Source organism: Podarcis pityusensis (genome assembly GCF_964106645.2).
Source record: "Podarcis pityusensis genome assembly, chromosome: 4".
Classification (NCBI taxonomy): Eukaryota; Metazoa; Chordata; class Lepidosauria; order Squamata; family Lacertidae; genus Podarcis; species Podarcis pityusensis.
The window spans coordinates 56,895,012-56,919,198 of record NC_138027.1 but is presented as its reverse complement, the minus strand read 5'-3'; the positions used below and the strand labels follow the sequence as shown (position 1 = coordinate 56,919,198).

Sequence of the window (24,187 nt, the reverse complement as noted above, 5' to 3'; positions counted from 1 at the left end):
ACATTCTACTCATGTAAAAACACGCTGATTCCCGGACCGTCCACGGGCCAGATTTAGAAGGCAATTGTGCCAGATCCGGCCCCCAGACCTTACTTTGCCTACCCGTGGTCATGTAGTTTGGCCGGATCAGTATCACCATGATTATTATCAGAATTGCTGCACGCTTCCTCAATGTCTGCTATTTGCAATGGGATCAATTGGAGCTTCCCTCCATTTTGAATAGAAGGCATTGGGGAGTGATTACAACTGGGAGCATGGTGGGGCCAAAAGTTTAGAGGCTCCTTCCTTCATGCCCCGTCCTGGACAGCCTCGCCTGCTCCACTGTGCAGGGCCAACTACACGACAAACACCACGTCTTGCTTGACCCAAGGTCATGAGACAAGCTCATTTCTCCCTCCACAAGGCAATCTTTTGTGATTCAACCCAGTCACAGGAAAGGGGCAAATGTTAACTAGATAACTCGAGGGACGGGAATGGTGTGAGGTTTGCAGTTAAAATAGGAACATGCTTAGCAGGTAGAAGCAGATTTTAAGCAGGTTAGCCTACATTTTTCCTGTGAGGTAAAAAATGAAAAAGTCACTGCTGCCTTGTCGTCTGGCAATTATTGCCCATTCTAAACTGTGCCCATTCCACGTGTACAAAATGTTAAAATGTTGTTGCGGAATGGCAGGCTATTCTGAAGAAGATAAATGCCAGTGCATTTGTAATGTGCCAACCTGCATCTTGCCTCATCCCTTGCTGCTCAGTAAGCAACAGTGACCCAGCTGCCAGGAACCAACCATAGCAGCTCCATGCCACCCATTGAGCCACTTCCATCCCCCGCCCCTGATAAAATGAGGGTAGTAAAACCTACTTCTTAATCAAGGCGATTATATAGATTATATGGGTAAAAAATGGAGACAAGATAAAGCAAATTTGGACCTGCTTGGCAAGGTTTAAGGAACTATGGAATAGTAAACAAGGGACAATTAACTATAGTCCTGTATAGTTACAGGATGTACTTACATTAAATTTAAGACACTTTCTTATATAGATAAATAGAGAGCATCCCAGATGTTAGAATGCAAATTGTATATTCTTTCTGCTTACATAATATGGAATATAAAAACTCTTTTGACAATAAATAATACTATAATAAAAGACCCACTGGTAATAAATTAGAAAGGGCTCTTAGCTCCTCCCAGCTGTTCAGGTTTATGGGTTTTCCCTCTGTTGTGACATTATAAATAGCATACCTTCCAGCTGAACAGCTACTGAGGAAATATCACTACCTGGGGACCAAACCACTTGCAACACCCACACCTGAAGCCTATCCAGGTAAACTAAAGCTATTTCCCCTTTTCATAGATCAGCTAAGCATTTGACCCAATGCATTCCCCTTTATTATCATGGAATAAAGTTAGAAATGCTTACTGCATGTGAAGGACAGTTTGCTGTTTTTAAGAAATAGAAAGAGCTGCACAAGGTCCTTCCTTCCTTCTGCAGTACAGTGGTACCTCAGGTTAAGTACTTAATTTGTTCCGGAGGTCTGTTCTTAACCTGAAACTGTTCTTAACCTGAAGCACCACTTTAGCTAATGGGGCCTCCTGCTGCCGCCACACCACCGGAGCACGATTTCTGTTCTCATCCTGAAGAAAAGTTCTTAACCCGAGGTACTATTTCTGGGTTAGTGGAGTCTGTAACCTGAAGCGTATGTAACCCGAGGTACCACTGTAATAGGTTTTTAACAGAATGTTACCAATTTTTAGCACTCCTCAAATTTTATGAAGCTAAGGCTTGGAAATTTAATACATTTTAAAACTGCAGTAATATATATATATATATATATATATTACACACACACACACACATATATACACATACACACAACAGCAGGAATGGGGCCCAAAGGGGTTGTAGGAGGCACTTCCTTGTGCAAGTGGTCCGAGTATCATTGGAGACTGGAGAAGGCAACTATCAGGAGCAGCATGTTGCTTTGAAGGCAATCCATTGGGAAGTGTACCCTGAGCTCCAGTGTGGCTGATTCAGTGAGCCAATCCGCAATGTGCTATGTAATCAGTGTTTGTGCCCCTGGTGTGAGAAAATGCTATGCAAATTGGTGTTCTACTGAGAGAGGGCATTAGCTCAGTATTTAAAAAGGCAAAGTTGGGCGAGATAATAGAAAGCAATGAATGAGCAAAAATTGCTATGCTGCTAAAAGGACCTCTTTGCATTTGATTCAGAGTAATGAAGCCTAAGCACTTCCTCTGCCTGCTGCTGAGCTGCTGCTTCCTACAAAATGGTGACTGCAAGCATCACAGGCCAGACTGTACTGCTGTTCTCTGCTTAGCTTGTCCTGACAATCACAAAGCCGTGACCCGTAAGGACCAGTGCTGTCCGCGCTGCATCCCTCAGTGCAAGTGCCCTGCGTTTCTGAAGGAAGCTTGTATCCAGGAAGGCTATGAAGATGGCATCCTTCTCCTGGGACAGTCTGTGATTATTGACTTTGGGACCCGAAAGTGTACCTGTGGAGAAGATCATAACATTGTCTGCGCTTCCACTTGCCCCAAGATTTCTCCAGCTTGCAAGTATATAGGAAGACCCCAGGATGGCTGTGGAATATGCGCTTGTCCCACTGATGATGAAAATTTTGTACCTGCTGGTGAAGTCATTGAAAGAGAATGTAAAATTTGTAAGTGTCCCCCAAATGGGGGGCAGCTTCAGTGCACCTTAACCTCTAAATGCTCGCTAGGGTAAAAAGTGCCCTGTATCGTGGGAGCTGGGTGGTGGTAGTTCCATAGCATTACTAAATAAGCATCCTGGTCTTTTAGGGAATACAGTAGTAGAATTTTAGCTTTGAGAGGGATCTTGAGGGTCATCTAGTTCAGTGCCAGTATCATAAAGCTACATCAGCTCTTATGAATGTCAATGAACTTTTCCTAAGAATTAAACAGTTACATAATCTATAGTATGATTTTAATAAAAATAATAATAAAGATTGGAGTTGAAATATGTTTGGATCCTTACTTAAATTATTATTTGGTTGAGGCAAATATGGGAAATGCTTGGAATTTGGAAAAATAACTGTGATAATAATGGTTAATAACATATTATATGCATAAATGAGGAAACCTTGGCATACCCAAATGGGATGCAATTGCTAAGTGGCGCCATTAATTGGCTTTCTGTAAAAGCAAACATGGCAAGGTTTTATGGTTTGGGATATTTTGGTGTGGTGTTTTTTTTTGCAATTGTTGTTATGCCCCAACCCAGTGAGGGGAGTCATAACTAGTATGTATTCTCACTCTTCACATTATCTACAAAAGTACAGTGTATAAATTGCTTGGGTATAATGAATAAAGGGAAGTTCTTCTCCCTCTGTCAAAAATACTAGAACTTGGCATCAAATGAAATTTCATTGTCTGGGGATTCTGAAGCAGCAAAAATATGTCTCCACACAACACAGAATTCATTTATGCAATTCATTCCTAAACGTTGTAGTGATTATCATTAGCTTAAAGGGCATTAGAAGTGGATTAAACAAATTCATGGAAGACTTATCTATCAACAACTGTTTTGAATAATGCTAAATGTGGTCCTTACATTAGGGATGGGGCACCTGTGGCCCCGCAGATGCTACAGGAGTCCTAGTGGCCAGGACACTCTAGAGTTTGTTGCATTTCACATATGCTAAAGTGAACGGCGAAGCAATCAGCACTATAGTGGCACCTAGAGACAGTAAGCAAGTATGAAATCACTGACAAAGGGGGACAACACATAATCATCCATGCATGCCATACAATGAGAAAACGCCAGGAAGAGAACCCCCAAATGCTTGTGGGCAAGATACCCAAGTATAGAACTGCAAAAAAGCAGCTTCACATATTGAATGCATGCACACATCTTAAAGCTGCTGCTTATGCATCCTGCTTCTGAGTTAACAAAATGGGTTCATAGCAACACGAGAAAGACTACAATCCCCCCCCCCATTGGTTTCCAATATGGGCTGCTCTTGGCTAACTGGATTGTTTTTATTACAATACAAGGGGGACTCTGCCACCCTGCTCTTATATACTTATGCTCTTATATATACTGCACTTATATACACCTCTCCCCGACAATCCCTCCACAAGACACTTGCTTGCTGAATCAAGAAATCATCCCAGCGTCTCCCTTCTGTTCTGAAGTCTGGTCTGCACGTGTTTTCAACCTCACCCCCAAGTCCATGCCTTCTTCTCCCCTTTCCTTTTCCGCAACCTCCACCTTGTTAACAGACCAACTCCAGGGTCATCTCCCGCATCGCCATCCTCCCACACATTGCAAGTACTAAGCACCCTTTTCCCGTTCTACCCAATTATGAAGCCACCCCTGCTCCTTCATCTTCACCCCATGCCCATGCCTCCTGCCCGCTTTTAGCAACCCTCCTTTACACTCTCCCATTTTCACCTTCACTCTTTTCCCGCCCTCTCTCCAACTACCCCTTCCACACAGAGCACCCCCATTTCCATACCAACCTCCTATCCTGCAGCTCCCTTTGCACAGACACGCAATTTTCACCACCCCCCTTACCAACTCTTTGCATAGAGACAACCCCCTCTTCCCTCCTATATCACACTTCTGCAAATATATGTTACTGTATGTTTAAGATGAATAGAGCAAGGCTGTTCGTTTGTTCAGTTGCAGAAGGTTAAGTGATGGATGTTGCTTGATATAGGTGTTTGCTTGATAATAAAATGCCTGTCCTAGATTACTGCATTGAATTTGGAAGTTTGGGCTTATCCACACTTCCTCTTGTCCTGGAGAAAACCGCTCTTTAGTGCTCAATCAGCACAAACAGCAATTTGGGTTTTCCCTGGGTTGCTATTTGTTCTGATCTATTGCTAAGGAGTGGGTTTTCCCTTAGGAAGAAGTAGGGCAAGGGGGAAACTGCTTGGACCTGTGCTTTCTAGGCACAGCAGAAGCAGAAGTGTGGATGAGCCTTTTGTGTAGTAGACAACACATGGTACCAGAAATGAAATTTGAGGACTCTTACCTCTCACTAGGAGGCAGCTGAGTGGAAGAAGGGAAGGACTGAGTAAAACAGGGATGCAACAGCGCTGAAGGGGAAAGGGGTTTTCAAACAATGGCAAATGTCTGAGGAGAGCAAGCTGAGTGAGATTCTGAGAGGAAAGAAACGGTTGTCTAAAACAAGGTTTGAGTACAGCAAGAAGCAAGTTGAGAATGACTTTGCTGTGCTGGCTTTCTGACGCTGGCTTCTGTATCATAACCATCTCTATTATTTCGCCTTGGTAAATTTTTTTTTAAACAACCAACAGACAAATGCCTCAGGGTTTCTCCCTTCCCAATCTATTCAGATATTTCCTGCTGTTTCCTGTTGCCTCTCAGTGTCAGCCCCTTCATGCTCCCATGCCACAAACACGGCTGTTGTGTAACCTGCCTTCACTTTTATGCCCCTGCCCTGCCTTCATGAAAATCCAGGATGCTACAGATCCCCCAGTTGGGTCAGCACGGTGATGGACTAGTGCAAATATAGTATTACAATATTAAACAAGCTATCTATGACAAAGAAATAAAATTTTAAAAGCAAGGGCACTTGATTCTCAGTGCTGCATCTGCACGAACGTTCAGTAAGCAGTGACTCTCAAGTATCTTAGTAACAGGCCCCATAAGAGTATTTTGTTTCAATATTTTATCCACATAGCTACTACCATTTCTCTTGGGAGTCAGTATTCTACAAATATTGTGCCTGAAATCATACACAATTACCAGGTGGTGTCATTAAACTCACTGGGGCTTAACTTCTGAGTTAAGCATAAGATTGTCCTATTATGATCCTAACTAGAAATTTTAAAAAAACTAGCTTGGGATGGGATAGGACCTTCTAAATGGTCTTTTTAAAGGACTTAAAAGTTTGATATCCCTTTCACTTTTATTTCAGAACAACAAAGAGTGAAAATATTTTGAAATAATTCATTGCATAGCTTTTCGTTAAGCTTGTCTACAATTAAAAACACAACATTCCCAGATCAGTAAGAATGTTGCATTTTTGCTCCTATAATCCAAATAATGACTTGTGTAAAGAAAGATGCAAAATATTTTCCAACTTAAAGACCTGGGTAAGGATTTCCAAACAAAACTGATATACAAAATAAAAACAAAATTGATATCTGCATTATAGAATATTGAAACAGGAACACAGTAATGTGACAATTGACCTTAATTAAAGCAATGTGAAACTTTACTTTTAAAACACAAAGTGAAGAAATCATGCTTTGAGTTCAGAGGTTTCATGTAAAACACATTAATGAATCATAATTATTTTGCCATGCTGGTTCAAATATTTCATTAAATGACAAAACAAACTGAACAACTAAGTTTATCAGAGTTTAGATTTTAAAGATTGTCAATTATGAAGATAAAATATTTCCTGATACAACTGAAGACATGTTTTTTCTCTCTGCCAAAATACACAGACTCTAACAAATGGCAAGTACCCAAAACATAAGGATTAGATAGTATAACTTTTTTTAGAAATGGGGCTCCAATGACTTATTTTGCAGACAAAACCCATAATCATTCATCCTACGTAGGTTATGGACCTCAAAGTCTAGCGTGCTTTCCTTTGTATTTCCTGCATCAACAAACCAATATTTAAATATGCTATAGAGTCTACTTTGTATAATGCTGTTATCACAGGCAGACAAGCACTTGTAAAAGCAGCTGTCATTGACCTATATAATAGCCACAATCCAAAGGAGTGGGCATATGAATGAATTGGAACCACACACACAGTCAAAAGCCTTTTCTAGTTGTCACTGAAGCAAAAGTCTCCTCAAAATGTTAAACAAGTTTAAGAAAATGTAATTTGGGTTTGGTAAACACAATCTACTTCCACTTGTAATGGCATTCCAATCATCAGTAACATCCAATATGTTTCAAAGAGAAAGTAAAGCACATTAAGTATTGAGAAATGGATGCTTAGCACATTTCTACCAAATGTGATACATGTAATTGAACACACCATGATTGGCTGATGCAGCCTGAATCTCATCATGAATCCTGGATTAGTGGTCCACTTCTGGGTTCCTTTGTAGAGATACTACCTCGTTAAAGTGATACTAACTTTCCTACAGTTGAACTGGAAATCCCAAAACATCTTTTGTACCTTTCTCTTGTACTACAAGAACTTTTAAAACATGTCCTTTTGACCATACATGGCCAGGCTACAGTGCTATCCCAAAAACACAGCTCAAGTCTTCTGCCCTGTTTTTTGCACATTAATGGCATAGCAAGCATACAGCTAGTTCTGGACACCTACCGCAGAGTTTATTTTTCTTAACCGTGCGTGGCATTCAACTGAGTTTTACTCAAAGGAGACCTGTTGAAGGTAAGGACATGATGACTAAGGTAGGTCCATTCATTTCATAAAGTTCGACTTTGAGTAAAACTAGAATACCATTCTGTTTTGGTGGATCAGTTTACCATCTCAGGAGAAGGATGCCAGTACATACACCAGTCATAAATAATAGCACCATTATAAGACACATCAAAATAAACTACACTCATTCATCTAATGCGATGATTGAAAATGATTACTTAGCTCGCATGTATTTGGATATCAAGTTTTGAAGAGTTTAAATTCTTCTTAAGTCCAGCAATGCTTTTCCAAACATTTCTGTGGATAAGAGAAAGTTTCAAGGTATCTGGGCAGAGCTGCAATTTCTAGCTCAGTGATGTTATAACTGTTCCAACCAACTGCAATGAAACTAAACAAAAACACAACTCAGGAAGGAAAGGCAGAGCATTTGCCACCTCCCAGTTTCAGGTATATCAAGAATTTGCTTGTGCTGAAGGGTAGAAGACCCATGTCCAGAACTCAGCATAAAGTTGGAGTTCAAACCCAGAACCATCAAACTGATATCCATCCCAAAGATACTGATGATTTGCTTAATGTGGGATTGTTTTGTCTTCACAGAAGTCACAGCATATTAGTTACAGGCTGGCATGCTCCAATTTTGACATTTCTAGATCTGTTAACCATGGCTGTGAGAACAGACATGTGCAAATGAATTTAACATTAAAATATATACTTCAGAGACTATGAAATAAATGAAGAATGGTTTGGTTTCCTTTTGTTAAATAAGCCTGCATACAGGGGAGGCCTCTCTTTGAAATTCAACAGCATTTGGCTGATTTGTATTTTAAAAGGGCATACAGTGGCCAATATAAACTCATGTCATGTGGAAAATACTTTGCGCAGTAAACTGTTTGCATGCAGGTAGCCCATCACAGTGGTTTTAATCCCTACAGCCCAAACTGGGGGAAAAAACCACAAAAGGGTGAGAGCAGATCCAAGCGTGAGCTGCAACTGCCCTCTGTCTTGTACTTAAAATGGCCACAATCTACCACCTGCAAATATGTCTTGGGTACTCCATTCTACATGCCTTTGCCCCAAATCCCCTTTACACTTTCAGAAAGCCTGCTTTTGCTCTGAATTACATTACAAGCATTTCGAGTCTAGGCGCTTTACAAATGAAAAGAAAATGTTGCTTTGGGTCTTTTTCTTGCTAACACTTTCTAATATCTGGAAGAGAGAGTGGAAATATGCGGCTAAAACAGGGAAACGTTTTTGTATAAGAAAAAAAGGGGTATGAAGTGCTACTGAAAAAAGTCAAGAAAGGGTGCTATCCTAGGTAACTATTTTAAAGCCAATAAAACACAATGAACAGACTACCATTGAGCTATGGTACGTTCAGATGCACAAATGTTCGTTGCATTTCATTAGCTCTTTCAGTGGTGGTGTTTAAATATTGTGGTTTTAATGAGGCCTGGTATTATTCCTATATAAACTTGCTACATTATACTAACGTTTCCCCAAACAAACCTCTTGTAAACATTTTTTCACATCTTAACACTGTTCAGAAAATTTCAAAAAGCATGAAAGAGAAATTATGGGTTAGCCCAACTTTCACACAACTGTAAAAGTGAGGGTGGTGTCTATCTAGGCTTTATGCGAAGCGTTTCAGTACAGATCTAAGGTTGTCATCTCTCGGCTGTCTCCTTGCTTTGCATTCGTAGCTTTCTAAGGCTGTATTTTTCCTCCCCTTGTGAGGCTATGGAGATCACAGCACTCTTGTCAACCTCTGTCTGCTGCCTTGCTTATCTGGTGATCAGGAGAGTACCTATGGAATACGAAATAAAAATAAGACATATACTCTGTAAAGTGGGTCTAATTGAGCATTAATTGTAGTAGTGTGGTTGTCAATGAAAAAAACATTTCTGTATAGTAGGGGCTGGTTACCATAACATCTCAGATCTTGTGCTATCTATACCAGTGCTAAGTCACCTGGACAGGCAAATAATGATGGTGTAGAGACATCACTCAGCCAGGCCATGTTTGTGGTAAATTGATTATGGATCGTAAAAGAACCACTATCAAGTAGATAGAGCCATGCTGTCACCATAACATTTGGATTGGGTCTGATATAGCCTAGAGGTAACAGAATAAAAATGTAATTTGTTCTTCCCAACTTCAGACTTACCTATACAGGAAAATAGGGCGCCAACTCTTTTTAAAGCCCACCCAAAAACCCCAGGGAAACAAATTCTTTGAAGGCTTCGTAGAATCAGGACTTCCAACCAGGTCAATTTATCACATTCAGCTGGAGATAAATCTGGATTTTGTTGGTGCAGATAACGTCACCCAATTCCTCCAAATAGCTAACCAAGCCCCCAGGGCCTATTATCTAAAGCAAGCAATGGGAAAATACCAACTCCCAGTAGTGTCAGCAGCAGTACACACAAGACTATAAACAAACTCAAGAGGTATGGGATGGAGAGCTAATGACATTTATGGTGAAGGCTAATTTATCATCACTATTTTTGAGTGCTGAATGATATAGTTAGTATGTTGAAGCATTGTTGAGATTGTGCAAGTAAGGTTGTGCTTGAGAAATTCATTTTTATCTTAACCTTATCACATACTTTGGCTATAAAAACAACAATTGAGAAGTGGCAATAGTGTGGGGAAAAGATGTATTGCAGTTCAGAGGCTAATATCCATGTTCTGTCAACAGATGCGAAGTGTGTACTGCTATAGATTTTATCTTGATTATAAGGCAAGATTGTGGGTTTTTACTCCCTATGTATACCGATTTATCAAATCGCTTGAGAAACAGGTTTCGATATAGACTGAAATGTAACATTAGTTTATACGGAACACAAATCAATGCTTAACAATAACCAAGACCCCATTAAGGACTGGGTCCTTCTCACATCACCACTTTATGCCACAATGGGCTGTATCACTATGGGATAGCAGAGATCCATAGAATATGACATAGGCATGTTTATTCAATTTGGACTGTTTTCATAACCTTCCAAATAGGAGTACTAAACATTTTTCTCATGCTCAATACAGTCATCATCCCAATTCTTAGAGAATTTATAAAAATATTTTACTCCAATAACCTGATAAGGTAAAAATAAGTGTTTTATAGCAAATTATGAACAGACTCACTAACTATGAGTAGAGCTGCTAAGTTGCAATCCAGAAATTCCCCTTGTACCATTAAATCTACCACTGAATTGGGACACTCACTGCTTCTTTTGCCCATTCCACTTCCTTTGTTGCCCTCCCCGCCATCGCAACCCCACATATTGCAAGTAGGATTCCAGCATGCCACAGGGCAGGTGGATAAAACAACAAGTAGCAGCTGTGTCAGTGACAAAATCAAAAGGTACAGGGGGAATCTAGGGTTTCCACCAAACAACTAAATGAGAAATTAAGTTCATTTTAAATGCCATACATTCGTTACTGACTCACACGTTTCCACTTTCTTTTATGTGTTTTGTTGCCCATTTCAGACTGGCAGGTTTTTTTTAAGGTGCAGAAGCATCTTTCAAATCTACATGGCTAACTTCATAAACAAATCCCAAACACTAGTCTGACATGCTTTACATTTACATTGTTAAACCACCTAGAGTAATCTTAAAATGACAGGACTAATTGCATAACTCTCCAGGAGACTGAAGTACTTTCAAATTCTCCCACCAGGGCAATTTCATATGTCACAAAACTGCAGCAGAGATGATGATAGACAACAGCAACCATTGAGTAAGATGATGATTGTGTGATGGGTATATATTTAAACCCATGCTAATGTAAAATTAACTCACCCGCGAGGCATCCATCATCTTTCCCCCAGGACTGCAGTCCCATGACCCCCCATTCCCTTATTAGGGGAATCTGGGATCAATTTTGTGAGTGAAAAAATTACCCTGAGAAAATAATGGGGTGATTATGTTTTTTTTCTCTCTCTCTTAAATTACTAGAATTTCAAAACCAAAACCAAAAACAACACATTTGAAAGAAGTTGCTGCACCTGTAAAGACACTCTTTAAGCCGACTATGAAATACAAAAAGTGCACTCTTCTATATCTACATATAAAACATATTAGAAATAAAACTTGTGTAAAATGTTTGCTGTGCAAACTATAAAAAGTCAGTCAGTCTATTGTTTTTCCTATATATTTAGGCCAGATTCTCTTGCTTCCTATTGCAGAGAATCACTGTTATCCAAGACCAGCCCACTGATGTTTGTGGTTGAGAGGTCTGCTCCGTCATCTTCAGTGCTGTCCACAGATTCATCCTCACTTTGCCCTGCCATCATGACTTGTTGAACAGCCAAAGTAGTACCATCAGACGAAAGAGATTGCAGACTGTCTACATTCATGTTGACTGGGGCTGTAATTGTTACAACGGCTCCTGAGAATGGGGAGGAAAAACAAGGGTCCAGTTGGAACAACAATTCAATTCTTTTACAAAATCCACAGTTCTTACTCTGAAAAACCTGTTAATGAAAGCCAAAGATCTAAAAATTAAAAGTGAATGAAAGTTGAACAAGCTATTTGAATTATCTTTCTCCATACAAGTAATTTCAAAAACAGAGATGTCAGTTTTAGTCTATTGAGATTTCTAAGTTTTGAACATCTTGGAACACGTTTCTCATTTATCTTAATAAACAGTGGGTTTGTACTTTTAAAATTGGGCAGCCAATGAAAAGCAATCCCAAAGCTGTTAACTTTTAAGGCTACAATTCTATATACAATTACTTGAGGACAAGCCCCAGTGAACAAAGTGGAACTTGCTTCTGAATAAACATGTGTGAGGCTGAAAGTGTGTATCAGACACAGGTATGTTTAACCACATTGAGCCATTACAGACCTCTGTTTATATGAATGGTGCTGATACATAGGAGGGCAAAATAATCCAATTTGGCACATGGATCATGTGATCCATGAAGAACTGCTGCTATGCTAAGGGCATGTTCCTAACTGCCTGATCAGTGCTGATGGAGGGAGCTACAGCTGGGTAGAGGTGTCCCTCTACTTGGCTCCAGTGGGCTCCACTGGCTGCAGATGCCCATGCTGAAAGCACAGCTGATTGGGCAGCTACCTCCAGCAGTATTCCCATTGGTGGTAACTAGTGTAGACCCCCAAAGCAGGGTGCTACAGTGCTGAATCAGGGCTGGGGATGAATCTGATGGATCCTCAGCAGGCTGAATGCCAGAAAAGAGGCCCAATTCAGACCCACCCCCTGCTGCACCAGCCTGGAGCTGGCACGGCAGAAGAGGAAACTGGCCCCCAACTGGTTTGCCTTCGACAGTGTGAGCAGCAGTGCTTCAAGTTGGGGGTTAGAATTGCTCTGAAATCTATTTACTTCAAGGGTTTATTTTTACTAGAGAGATTGCACCCCTTTCATTCATACAAACTGTTTGCGAAATTGTCTGACAGGCTCAGGATACTCTTTGCATCCAGTTTGCAAAGAGTAAATAAAGTAGCTGAGGAATCTGCTTACCATCGGACATTGTAAGTTCATTTGATTGATGCTGAGCTACTCCTGATGCAATGGAGTCTGGCCAGAACCTTTGAACTGGTCGGTTTTGAGCTGTTTTCTTCTTTGTTTTTGGAGTTTCAGAACAGCTGGAGTCCAACATTGGCTGAAGAATTCGTCTTCTAGCATTGATAAACCTAAAATGACCAAAAATGAATCTTATGAACACATCCGTAAAATCAGACTCTCTATACCCAAGCCCAGTGCTAAGCAGGAACACACACACACTTGGCTGATACAAAGGGAGTATGATTCTGCTGCCTTTGGTGTGGTAGAGAGTTCCCTGCAGGGAGCTTTATGGCATACTGAAATTCAGTGCTTAGCAAGATTGCCTGCCTCCACACAACATTAGTCAATGTGAAGGGAGGGTGATTCTGCTTGGTCCAGGTGCTCCTTGTTTCTCCTGTCCTGTCAAAGGAGAGGAGTGGGGAAACAATCACTTTGCCAGTCCTTTGTTCGGATCTTCCCAAAGCACAGAACATGGGCCTGATGAAGTGGTACCAAAATGCAAATCCTGCACAAGGGATTCTCACAGCTGGGCAGGACAACACACCTGTCAATCATGTGGCATACTCACTTGTCAAGGATGATTCCAGTAAGGATCTGGCCCATGACCACCTCTGCCCTACATCAATCCCGTCCAGTTTTAGCTTTACATAGCAGCCCAAAGGAAAATGCTGTATATTTCTATGTGACTTTTCAATATAGGTGAATTTTGTAACACAAAAAGTGGCATATTCGTTGTATCTTACCAGTTGTTAACCTGAAGTAATGTCAGATTGGTTTGTGCTGCTATCTGTTTTTTCTCATCCTCTGTTGGATATGGATGCTACAGACAGGAAGGGGGTTGGAAAAGTTATAAGAACTTTGCTCTTTAAAGATATGCAATAAGCACAATACAAAAATCTGCAACCATAAAGCAAAATGAATACAATTTAGTGTGGGATTAATTCTATGCTAATTAGATAATTTCTGACCAGATAAACTAATTTTTGACAACACACATCACAATGATTTCATATGTGTAGATTGAAATTTTCATTGTTTTATGTAATATGTTGATTTTATGACACCGATTACAGATAATAATTTATTACTCTAATAATGAAAGGAACATTATTATTTAGACTCCTACTTCTGTGAACTTAAAATACTCACTGCTATTACAAAAACCAACGCTTTCTCATCCCTAGTACTCCAATTTCTATAGTCTCTGGTGCTAGTTCCCAGAAAAATTTTATTCACAGGTAAGGAATTGAAAATGACTGCAAGGGAAAGGAAATCTACAATAACTTCAAGGATTCTGTCACCTGCGGGAATCTCCATACTCTTTTTCCTCTGTACTTTTTAAAAAACCCTTTAGTCTCATTTTTTTGTTGCTATATTAACTTTTATGAAATCATAAAATTAACTAGCCAGTTTCCCCCAGATGTAATGAATGTATTCCCCCCCCCCCCCGAATTCTCACAGAAAATTTTAATTCTCTATCTTTTCAGCATATTAGCTGGCAGACCAATCTTTGCTGATATCCCTGATCCATTGACAGTTACTGGCCCAGTTTAGGCATAACTGATAAGACAATTAGTAACTGGGTGCAATATAAACTGAGATTATTAAAATGCTTAGCACAGTAACAGAAGAAGTAGATAGTAAACTGTCAAGCATTTATTATTTAAATGGGTGCAATAAAAAACATTCCCTCCCAGGAAAAAAAGAAGGCAAGTGCTAGCTTCAGAACAACTTTAACCTAGCTCTGTGCAAATCTAATATCCAGTGAAGTCATGAAACCTAAAAGAAAGCCAGAAAGGACTTCAACTTCAACCTTCAAATGATAACCAGGTTGACCACTACATGATTTTTAAAAAAGAATTAACAATATAACTTTATCCTTAAATGTCCATGTGGGGGAGGGGATTATTCTCCCAGCTGTCCTTGCTAGATGGCATGATCCTTGGGGAACACAGCATGTGATAAAGCTGGATTTATCACATTGTGTCATATGGTAGGGATGAAATACCGTGTGGAGTTAAATAAAAGCATTACCAGTTAAATATCTACAAGAGAAACATAGCTATTTCTAGTACTATCTATAATGTACTTAGTATAGTAATTCTAGTACCGTATTTTTCGTCCCATAGGACACTCCGTCCCATAGGACGCACCTAGTTTTTTTTGGGGGGGGGGGGAAATAAAGGAATTTTTCCCCCTTTATTTCCCCCCCAAAACCAGGTCACGGAACAGCAGGATGGCGGCGCTGCGCCTCCCCTCTGTCCCCCGAGCTTGTGGGGCTGGCCGATGTCTCTCCGGCGCACAGGGCGCTCCGCTTCAGGGCGCCCCGCGCGACAGGCTGCTATTCACAGCCTAGAGAGCCCTGCGGGAACTCCCACGGGCTCCCCAGGCTTGCGGATAGCTTCCTGAAGCCTGGAGAGCAAGAGGGGTCGGTGCGCACCAACCCCTCTCGCTCTCCAAGCTTCAGCGAAAGCCTGTATTCGCCCCATAGGACGCACACAGATTTCCCCTTCATTTTTGGAGGGGAAAAAGTGCATCCTATAGGGCGAAAAATACAGTAATTTATCAGGAACTGTTAAGAATTACCGTATTTTTCGCTCTATAACACGCACCAGACCATAATACGCACGTAGTTTTTAGAGGAGGAAAACAAGAAAAAAAATATTCTAAACGAAATAGTGGATATATGATTTTTGTGGTTCATGCTGTGGCCACAGACATGTGATCTGACAGTGAGTTTGGAGTAGCCCAATGCAAAAATCCTGAGGATCAATGTGGATCTATGCTTTGTAATCACGGAGGAGGGAAGGAAGGGGAACCATGGATCCTCTGCTCACGACTGCAGCAGATCCCCCCCGCCACCCGCAGGCATTCGCTCCATAACACGCACAGACATTTCCCCTTACTTTCTAGGAGGAAAAAAGTGAGTGTTATGGTGCAAAAAATACGGTAATACAGACCCATTTTTGTCTCCTTAGTATCATAAGATGTTATGCAGTACAGTTCAAAAGGGAATACTGGACCACATATTACATTTAGCCATGCAGAAAGTTCAAGTTATTTTAATACCTTTGGATGAAGCCACCAGCACTGGTAGCTTGTTACATATATTGCTCTATCTGCTAGAGCTGAAAATACTGCTGCCTAAACAGTACAATTTGAGGGGATTGAGTATAATAAATTTGATCACGAGTACATGGACTGTGGAGCATTCCTGTTGAGCGTTCCTCCCCTACCTCCAAAAACATACAGCCAAAGGGACTGAATTCTTTACAAAACTACATATAACATGTGAATTAAGAAGAAAACCTGTAAAAACTTTTGTCTGACCTTTCAGATCATAATGTAACTTACTATGCATGTAGGTATTACAGGAAACATGTGTGACCCTAAGCTAACAAGGCCCCTTTTGAGAGTGTGGAGTGCATTTAGTAAGGCAATCTGCACAAAGAAACATGCTACTGCATTCTAGCCCCCTAGGAACTGTTCAGATTAACAGAGATATAAATATATCCCTCAAAGGACTACTGTTCAAGGGAGCACAGGATTAAAAAAAATCCTCAGCATGATGTAATAAAACCAAAAATATCTCTAAAATTTAAGATCACAAGGTTATATAATAGACATCCACTGAATTTGTGCCTGATTCAACTCTAATATACCAAGTTAATATATTCTGAGTAGGTAGTTAAAAGCTTCAGATTTTGCCAAAACATTTTCCCCTCATGCAGATACCAGCAGAAATTATCAGAACAGTAGTGATTCCCAAATCACTGTGATCAACCTTACCCCTATGTGCTGAAAAAGCCAAGACCTCATCACATTTGTAGCATGCTTTGGAAGAACTCCTCTTTTATTTTTTGATGACCCGTCATCTTGATGCAAGATGCTTAAATCTTGGTTTAATTGTAACTGGAGCTGCACAGAGATTCAGACGTAGCAGGCAGTTACTAACACACCATAATATTACCATGTTTTTTTTAAATATTTCACTAAAAAATGCTTATAATATAAAACAAACCTGTGAATTCTGGATCCTGATGGTTCCAGGTGACAAAGCTTGTGTCACTACTTGACCTTGAGGCGTGACCACAGTCACTGGCTGATACACCGTACCACCTTAAAAGAATATAATATAGCAATATTACACTACAGCAAAGGCACAGTATGATGATAACATTTTCATATAGATGTCATTAAACAAAGAAAACAATAAACTATTTACACAACACACAAAACTTACTTTAAAACTTCGCTACAATTTTAACTTCACTATAATTTTACATAAGCTTGCTTGTTTGTTTGTTTTTTAAAAAAGAAGAATAGACAATTGCATTTGATTCACCTTTCCATATAGCCATTATTGTGAAGATGTTAGGCCAGTTGGTTGCATAATAATTTGTATTTGAATAATATAAAATAATAATGTTTTCATCAGCGGCCATTATTATTATTATTTATTGAATTTGCATACTGCCCTTCATCCAAAGATCACAGGGCTACTCACAACAGAAAAATAAAAAATGAGGATACAAAAAACTTAATAAAACAAACATTCCACATGGCTGCTTCAATAGGAGAGCCATAAACATGGCCCATTTCATTGGCTTGGCTGCCTCCCATAACTGTCTGCTTCAGTCAACCTGGTCATTTTATCAGTTATTTTGTATGCATTTGTACTGAATGTTCTCGTTTTCCTCATCCTTCCCCATCCTCTCCCCCCCCCCCCATTTTTTATACCATGCCTACCTGCTTATATGCCATTATTTTAAATTGTAAATGACCTTGACTGCACAGGCAGAAAGGCGACATATAAACATAGTAATCAAAAAATCATCTCAAGAATTCCTTTTCTTAGTCACTTAACAGACACAAACTACATCTACGATGCGCGCAGGGTTTGAATTTTTATTCAGTGCTTCCTACCTGCAACGGTTGCCATAGTTACATTTCCCTGCTGCAAGGCTGATGCAGGTACCATAATCCCCTGGGGACTGAGCGTACCTGTGATGGCACTTTGAATTGGCTAGAAATAGTAAACAACAAAAATTACATGAACTTATAACAAAGGATGCTCCTATCACTTTAAGTTGAAATGGTACTGTACCAAATATGAGATGTTCAAAACATAAACCCGATGAGGATAATGATGATGTCATCACTACCAACCAGTATGATCAAAAACAGTGATGAAACTAGTATGAGAAGGAAATTCAATGAAAGGAGGTGGTAGATAACCTAGATATTTCAGTTTGACAGTATGTTGCGTTTATATTTGGTTATCCAAATGTGGGTTTTCTTCTCCACATTGAACCACCTATCAGAATATAGAACAGATATGCAAATTCTGGATCAGAAATAACCCAGCTGACAGTGCTTATCCCATTTAATATTAGCCTAGTCACATGCTACTGTAATCAAAGTGCTTGTAAAAGAGACAATTGATAAATTTTAGTCAATGCACGACATATTTAGGAATTGTTATTCTACAATAATTTAAAATATCCCAACATTTCTTAAAAAAGAAAAGAAAAGGTTATGCAAATATGCTTATGGCTGCAACCCTATTACCTGGAAGTACGTCTTACTGAACTCATTGGGACTTCAGAATAGACTTGTTTAGAATTGTGTTATAAGTAAAAAAATATGGCAACCACATGTACAGTCAGAATATATATAACACTGTATTGTTGGGGGTGAAATTCTAGCCCTTCTAAAGTTAATGCTAGAAAAATGCACGAATCCTCACAATTAAACATGGTCAATAGTTCATTGTTTTCCACAGAAAATGTAAAGTTTCAAGCACTTAAAATTTGAACTTTTTGGATATTTTGCAAACTTAAAATTTATCTGATTTATTGAGGTATCAGCCAAATCTACAGGTAAGTCTAGATGACAATGCAATTTACAATTAGTACATTGACATGGGGCTGGCATGATGGATGTAATGAAACACAATGAAGAAGTTCAAAAACATACACCAGTATCTCAATACTAATCGTGATAAACTAAATTTATGCCATGGAACTTGTGAGCAGATGTTGTCTGACTGGTTTCTAGGAGAGCTCTCATGGTATGAATGGTGAATGTAGCCATATGCTAAAGTTTTGAGAGGTGTGCTCTGAAATTATAGCAATTCTGATGGCATTTTGACTTATGTTCAAGGAAAAGAGAGGGAATGAACAAGATATGAAATTATCTACCAACTTCTGTTCCTCCAGTTACTAGCAATTCAATTTCAAAAATATAATACTTCAGTGTAGCAGTTGGTTTTTTACACTTTCCAATAAATTAAACAAAACAGAGTGCCTGCATGGACACATTTTTCATTATAGGTGTTATGTATAGGTGGGCCCATAGCTCAGTGGTAGAGCAATATTTTCCAAATGGTTCCAGGCTTAAAATCTGGTATCTCTATAAAAGGATATAAAGTATCAGGTACCTGAGGCCTTATAACAGACTTTGCCAAACAGAGCAAACAATTCTGAGTCCAAGAGATCTGAATTTGTATAACACAGCTTTTGGGCCCTTATGTGCATGGAATGCAGGCTGTGGGATGTGAGGAGCTTTATTTTATGTCCTGAAGCCTTGTGTATGTGATGAGAGAGCAATCACAGAACCCTATTTCTACATATAAATCACCACTTGCTGGGATGGGGCCATTATCTACAATGAGATGAACAAAGCCAACCCCCAAATTAGGCTAAGGAGGTAGTGCCAAAGAGGTGCAATGATAATCGTGTCATTTTTGCTCTACTGCTCACATTTTCTGGTGACTCTTTCCATGAAGACAGCTGCTCCAGCAAATCCAAGCTATCTCTATCATGTTTAAAGTTGCTGGACTGCAGACAAAGAGTTGATAGATTATGATCATTCTTTAAGAATTACATTTCCATGTACGTGACTACTAAGAAAAAGGGAGATCTTATAATCTTAACAATATCACAAAACTTAAAAACTGCTAGCTTGCCAGTCACAGATCATCTATTTGTAAATTGCATGGTTTACAAATTCAACCAATATTAACATAGTAATTTATATTTTATCTGCTCTTTCTTTCTTTGTTTTAAAAACTAATCTTACCTATCCTGAGTCTTTGGGATAATGTAGATTATAAATCAAATAAAGAAAATATATTTCAGTTAGCATGAAAGGTACCTGGGGTTGTACAGGTGAATAAGGACTCCCAGATTCTCCACTTAGCAGAGTTTCACTGTTCATTTTCGTTTTCAGACAGGCAATATAGCGACTACAGAAATCCTTACAGAGCTCATTAACTTTTTCTAGCTCAAGTAGATGAATTCGTAAAACCTGAATTGCCTTTACCATCTAAAAGAGGGAAAAGAGAAAGAATTCAGAGACAAGTAAAAAACCAATGAAAACAAACATTTGCATATGTCATTTACAGTGTGCGAAGTTGTTCAATATATGTTTGAGCTACTTTTTTGCTTATTTTCAAAAGGGCTGTTTATAATTATTGTTGCTTTCTCCTACCCATATATTGTCTCAATGTGGGAAACTGTGTACTGTACACTGTTAACTGCTTGCACAAAACTGGGGACTGCCCACAGCATGTATAGGCTATATAAATGCATTTTTCTACACAGATCTGATTTGTGCAGATTATCATGTATGATGCAGCCCTCCTATTTAGCCCACCTTTTCCATTTTTCTTCTTATACAAGTTTCCAATGAACAACATGCAGAGATTTTCACATACCCAACTTCCTTATGATAAGTAGTTGAGCTGATCAGAAATAGCAATATGCATTATCTTCAAGTGTCAACTCAAGTACAATCAGATGTGCATTTGGCACAAAGCCAACCACTCAATTTATTTTACTTGTTAAGAAAATGCAGCCTCAGAGTGGCTTACACTTACAGAATAAAAATACAATAATTAAAACATAAAATTACAAGATGATGCAATCTACAATCAGTGGCAGAAAAAAAGTGGAAAAGAATCAGGAGTAATCAACATTAAAAGCAGAAAAGGCATAAAAGCTCTGAGTAAAAAGGAATCACAAAGAGCACAATGAAAATCCACTTGCACAACAGCACTTCTGGTTTCTCATCTTTATCCACTGCAGCTGCCCACGTGCCCCAAGAATCTTGAGCAGATTTTGAAGCTGTGTGGAAGGATAGAGGAAACTAGAAGCCAGGGGCGTAGCTAGCTGCTCCGGCACTCGGAGCAGCAGGAGCGGGGCGATCCACCCAGGGGGCAGGGCGGCGATCTGCCCGGGGGGAGGCACAGCGAGCTGCCCATGGAGTCCACCTGGCGGGCGCAAGCCCCACGCTGCCATTTTAGGCAGCGTGCAGCCTCGAGCCACCACGTCACTTCCAGGAGAGACGCGTGGCCTGGGCGCGCTGCAGACCAGGCCCCGCGGTAAGTGCCGCCCCCCCCTGTGGTGTGCCATTTTATCACCCCCTCAGGGATGACACCCAGGGTGGTTCGCACCCCCACTTCCTACGCCCCTGGTAGAAGCCATATTCCACAAATGGATGTTCACACAAAGGAGAGAGTTCAATAAGCAGACTGCATCTCTGAATGGGTTCTTCACCTGGTCACTACCTGCCCCATATCAGAAGGCAGTGGCACCAGGAGAAGGGCCTCTGGATATAAGCTCAATATTCAGGCAGCACCTCAATTGCCAGAATCAGCAGGCACAAAATATCATGAAGTTTCCACTTAAGGAACTACATGCACAGTAAAGAGCCAATCAGGGTTCTTTCAAGCAACCATATTAAATCAAATGGTTTGTTGAGATGTAAACCACAAATCCCAGCTGGGTGGGTGGGGAGAGAGGAGGGGAATGGAAGGAATTGAGGAAGTAGTGGAGGAGGACAGCAAATTAAATGCAAACAACCAAAACCCTACAAATAAGAACATCTGACTCACTGGAAAACATATTGATATGTCAAAAGAGTCTCATGAAGCAGACAGATTTACTACAAACAAACAACTATCTAAAAAAAGAAGCTAGCCAAGTTGATAATTCGCTATGTGATGGAGGAGCTTTTGTTAGTAATACTGACAGGGAATGTCTGCTGCTACCAAGGGCTGTAAATTTCAACTTCTTTTAGTTGACATTTCACAATTCAGTTTTCTCAATATCAATTTACTTTTTTCAAATATAAAGATTTTATAAATAAATTGAAATCTTCTCTAAAATGTTTTTACTTACTAGATTATCTGTTTCTGGATCTTCACAAAAAAATGGTTTTCCTTCCTTCTCCTGCTTCCTAACAAAGTTTTCAATATCTACATCAAAACTTGCAGACGTTGTGCCTTCTGAGCCTTGTGTGGATTGTTCACATTTTTCAAATAATAGTGCTAATAAGGGGAACAGTGGATGTCTAGGAATAAAAAGACAAGCAAATTGTAGGTCTCTTGAAATGTCTATGTGCAAGTCAGTTTGATAAAAAATTCTGAGCGATCTGGACATTGCATACATACAATCCTATTATTTTAGATTATTACATTAGTATTACATTTAATGTAATAAAGTTACATTAGCAATTACTATGCTAGGATCGGAACTGAATATACTGTGATCTCCCTTATTTGCTCTTCTTTTTAGCATGGATCAAATACTGCTAACTTTGGAATCATTTAAATATCAATGTCATCCCACAGTTTGACGTAAATGATACTGATGGGTAGCTTGAACTATTGGGTCTCACTTACGTTTTTATTAAGCTCTGTTCAAATAAAGACCCTAAAAAGCCTGAAATTTAATACAATTGTATGTTTTTTAAAAAACATAATCTAGTAGGGATGCCATACTTTATTTTCTAAGATTGTAAGGATGTAGCTCTAACAGAAAGCAAGTTTAGACAAATATATATAACTAAATACAAAGACAATAAAAAGCTTTGCCCTGAGACGCGGCTCACAATCCTGAACACTTAAGTATGTTTAACGCCAACAGAAGGTAGTAGAACTTACTGCACAAGCCTTCTGTCCTCAGTAGGGCTTAGTCTCTTGTAAATGTATAGATTTCAGTCTTAAGCATGAAAATATGTATTAACCATCTCACAGTAATTAGAAAACCCCAAATGTATGAACTTCTTGACAAGTTACAATACGTTGGCTGATTTAAGCTTAGGCCTCCTCTTCTAAACTTATTCTACTTTCTGAGTACCCCAACCTATCACCAACCTCCCCAGCTGCACTGATATGTGCAACAAACTTTGGTCTAGGCACTAATTCAATACTGGAATTAGGAAGGGAAAACTGAACAAGTTATATTTGACACCTCCTAAAACCACAAATAGGAAAACAGCATTAGTACAAAGTAGCACCTTTTCCCAAGTCAATGAATGGGGGAGCAGTTGCCCCTACAAATCCAATGAGGATATTCTAGAGAACTCTAATCCCACCCACGGCTTGGCTGGTGAGGGGGGAAAGATGCATCAGCCTCAAGATCTTATCATGTCTAGAACAGTGTGTGTCCCCTTCCACATGTTCCATGTCTCCTGCCCACACAAGCATCACCCCATGATTTGAGAACCACCCCATGACCTACTAAAGAGAATGATACATTTTACTACTAGAAACAGCTCATCTTGTGAATACTGCTACCTGTAAATAGCCTGCTTATCTGCATCCATCGGAGTCTGGGACTCTACCGGGGAAGGACTCAATCCTCCTGCATCTGCTTCCAAGCAGTTTGGATCCTGCTCAGTTTTTAATTCTGTTACTACTTGCATCTGCTGGAAAAGAAAGATGCTTTATATTGCCAACAGCATAGATTCACAACAAAATGGTTCATTTTCTAAGCAAAGAGAAAGCCAAAGGCCTAGTAAGTTGCCAGAAGGTTGGTATGACTTGGCAACCACACAAAAATAACAAGCATTTAACAAACAACTCATTTAATCCTTGCAACATTTGGAGGCAGGAAGATAGTGGAAAGGTCACTACAAGTTTGACTCCCATTAGTAGGTTTCTTTTAGTCAATTGTCTGTTACAGAATCCTGCGTTTCATAAGCCAGCTATTTTTGGATAAAGCTACACATACACTGCTTCAACAAAAATCACTTTAAGAAAGCAGACCTTGAAAACATCCGCAATAGGCAAAATGTCATTTGCAAACAGAAATTATCATTAGAAATAATTCTGTATGCTACACATTTACTTGAAAACTCAATAGAGCTCATTTCTAATTAAGAATGTTTAAGATTTCAGGCTTTATTTTAGGCACTGGAGTGCATATAATTCTTCAGAGATATTGCAAAGGAGGGACCATTTCACAATTATTTTATGAAAAGCATATAGCTTGATTTTTAGGTGTTTCAATATTA

At 39.6% G+C, this 24,187-nt stretch overlaps 1 protein-coding gene across 4 annotated transcripts in view; it reads right to left on the bottom strand.

Moving 5' to 3' along the window:
* Positions 1-6,195: 6,195 nt before the first annotated feature.
* Positions 6,196-24,187, bottom strand: part of PKNOX1 (PBX/knotted 1 homeobox 1) — a 30,720-nt gene continuing 12,728 nt past the window's right edge. For 2 of the 4 annotated variants that reach the window (XM_081003709.1, XM_081003710.1), the window contains 10 exons: positions 23,469-23,599; positions 22,069-22,240; positions 20,042-20,212; positions 19,648-19,725; positions 17,810-17,909; positions 16,905-17,002; positions 16,673-16,801; positions 13,627-13,703; positions 12,839-13,011; positions 6,196-11,746 (listed from right to left, as the gene is read on the bottom strand). In XM_081003709.1, the coding sequence (XP_080859835.1) occupies positions 11,535-11,746; positions 12,839-13,011; positions 13,627-13,703; positions 16,673-16,801; positions 16,905-17,002; positions 17,810-17,909; positions 19,648-19,725; positions 20,042-20,212; positions 22,069-22,240; positions 23,469-23,599 (1,341 nt within the window). In that variant the 3' untranslated portion in view covers positions 6,196-11,534. The remainder of the gene's footprint in view (positions 11,747-12,838; positions 13,012-13,626; positions 13,704-16,672; positions 16,802-16,904; positions 17,003-17,809; positions 17,910-19,647; positions 19,726-20,041; positions 20,213-22,068; positions 22,241-23,468; positions 23,600-24,187) is intronic. The other 2 variants (XM_081003711.1, XM_081003712.1) reach the window with 2 other exon arrangements.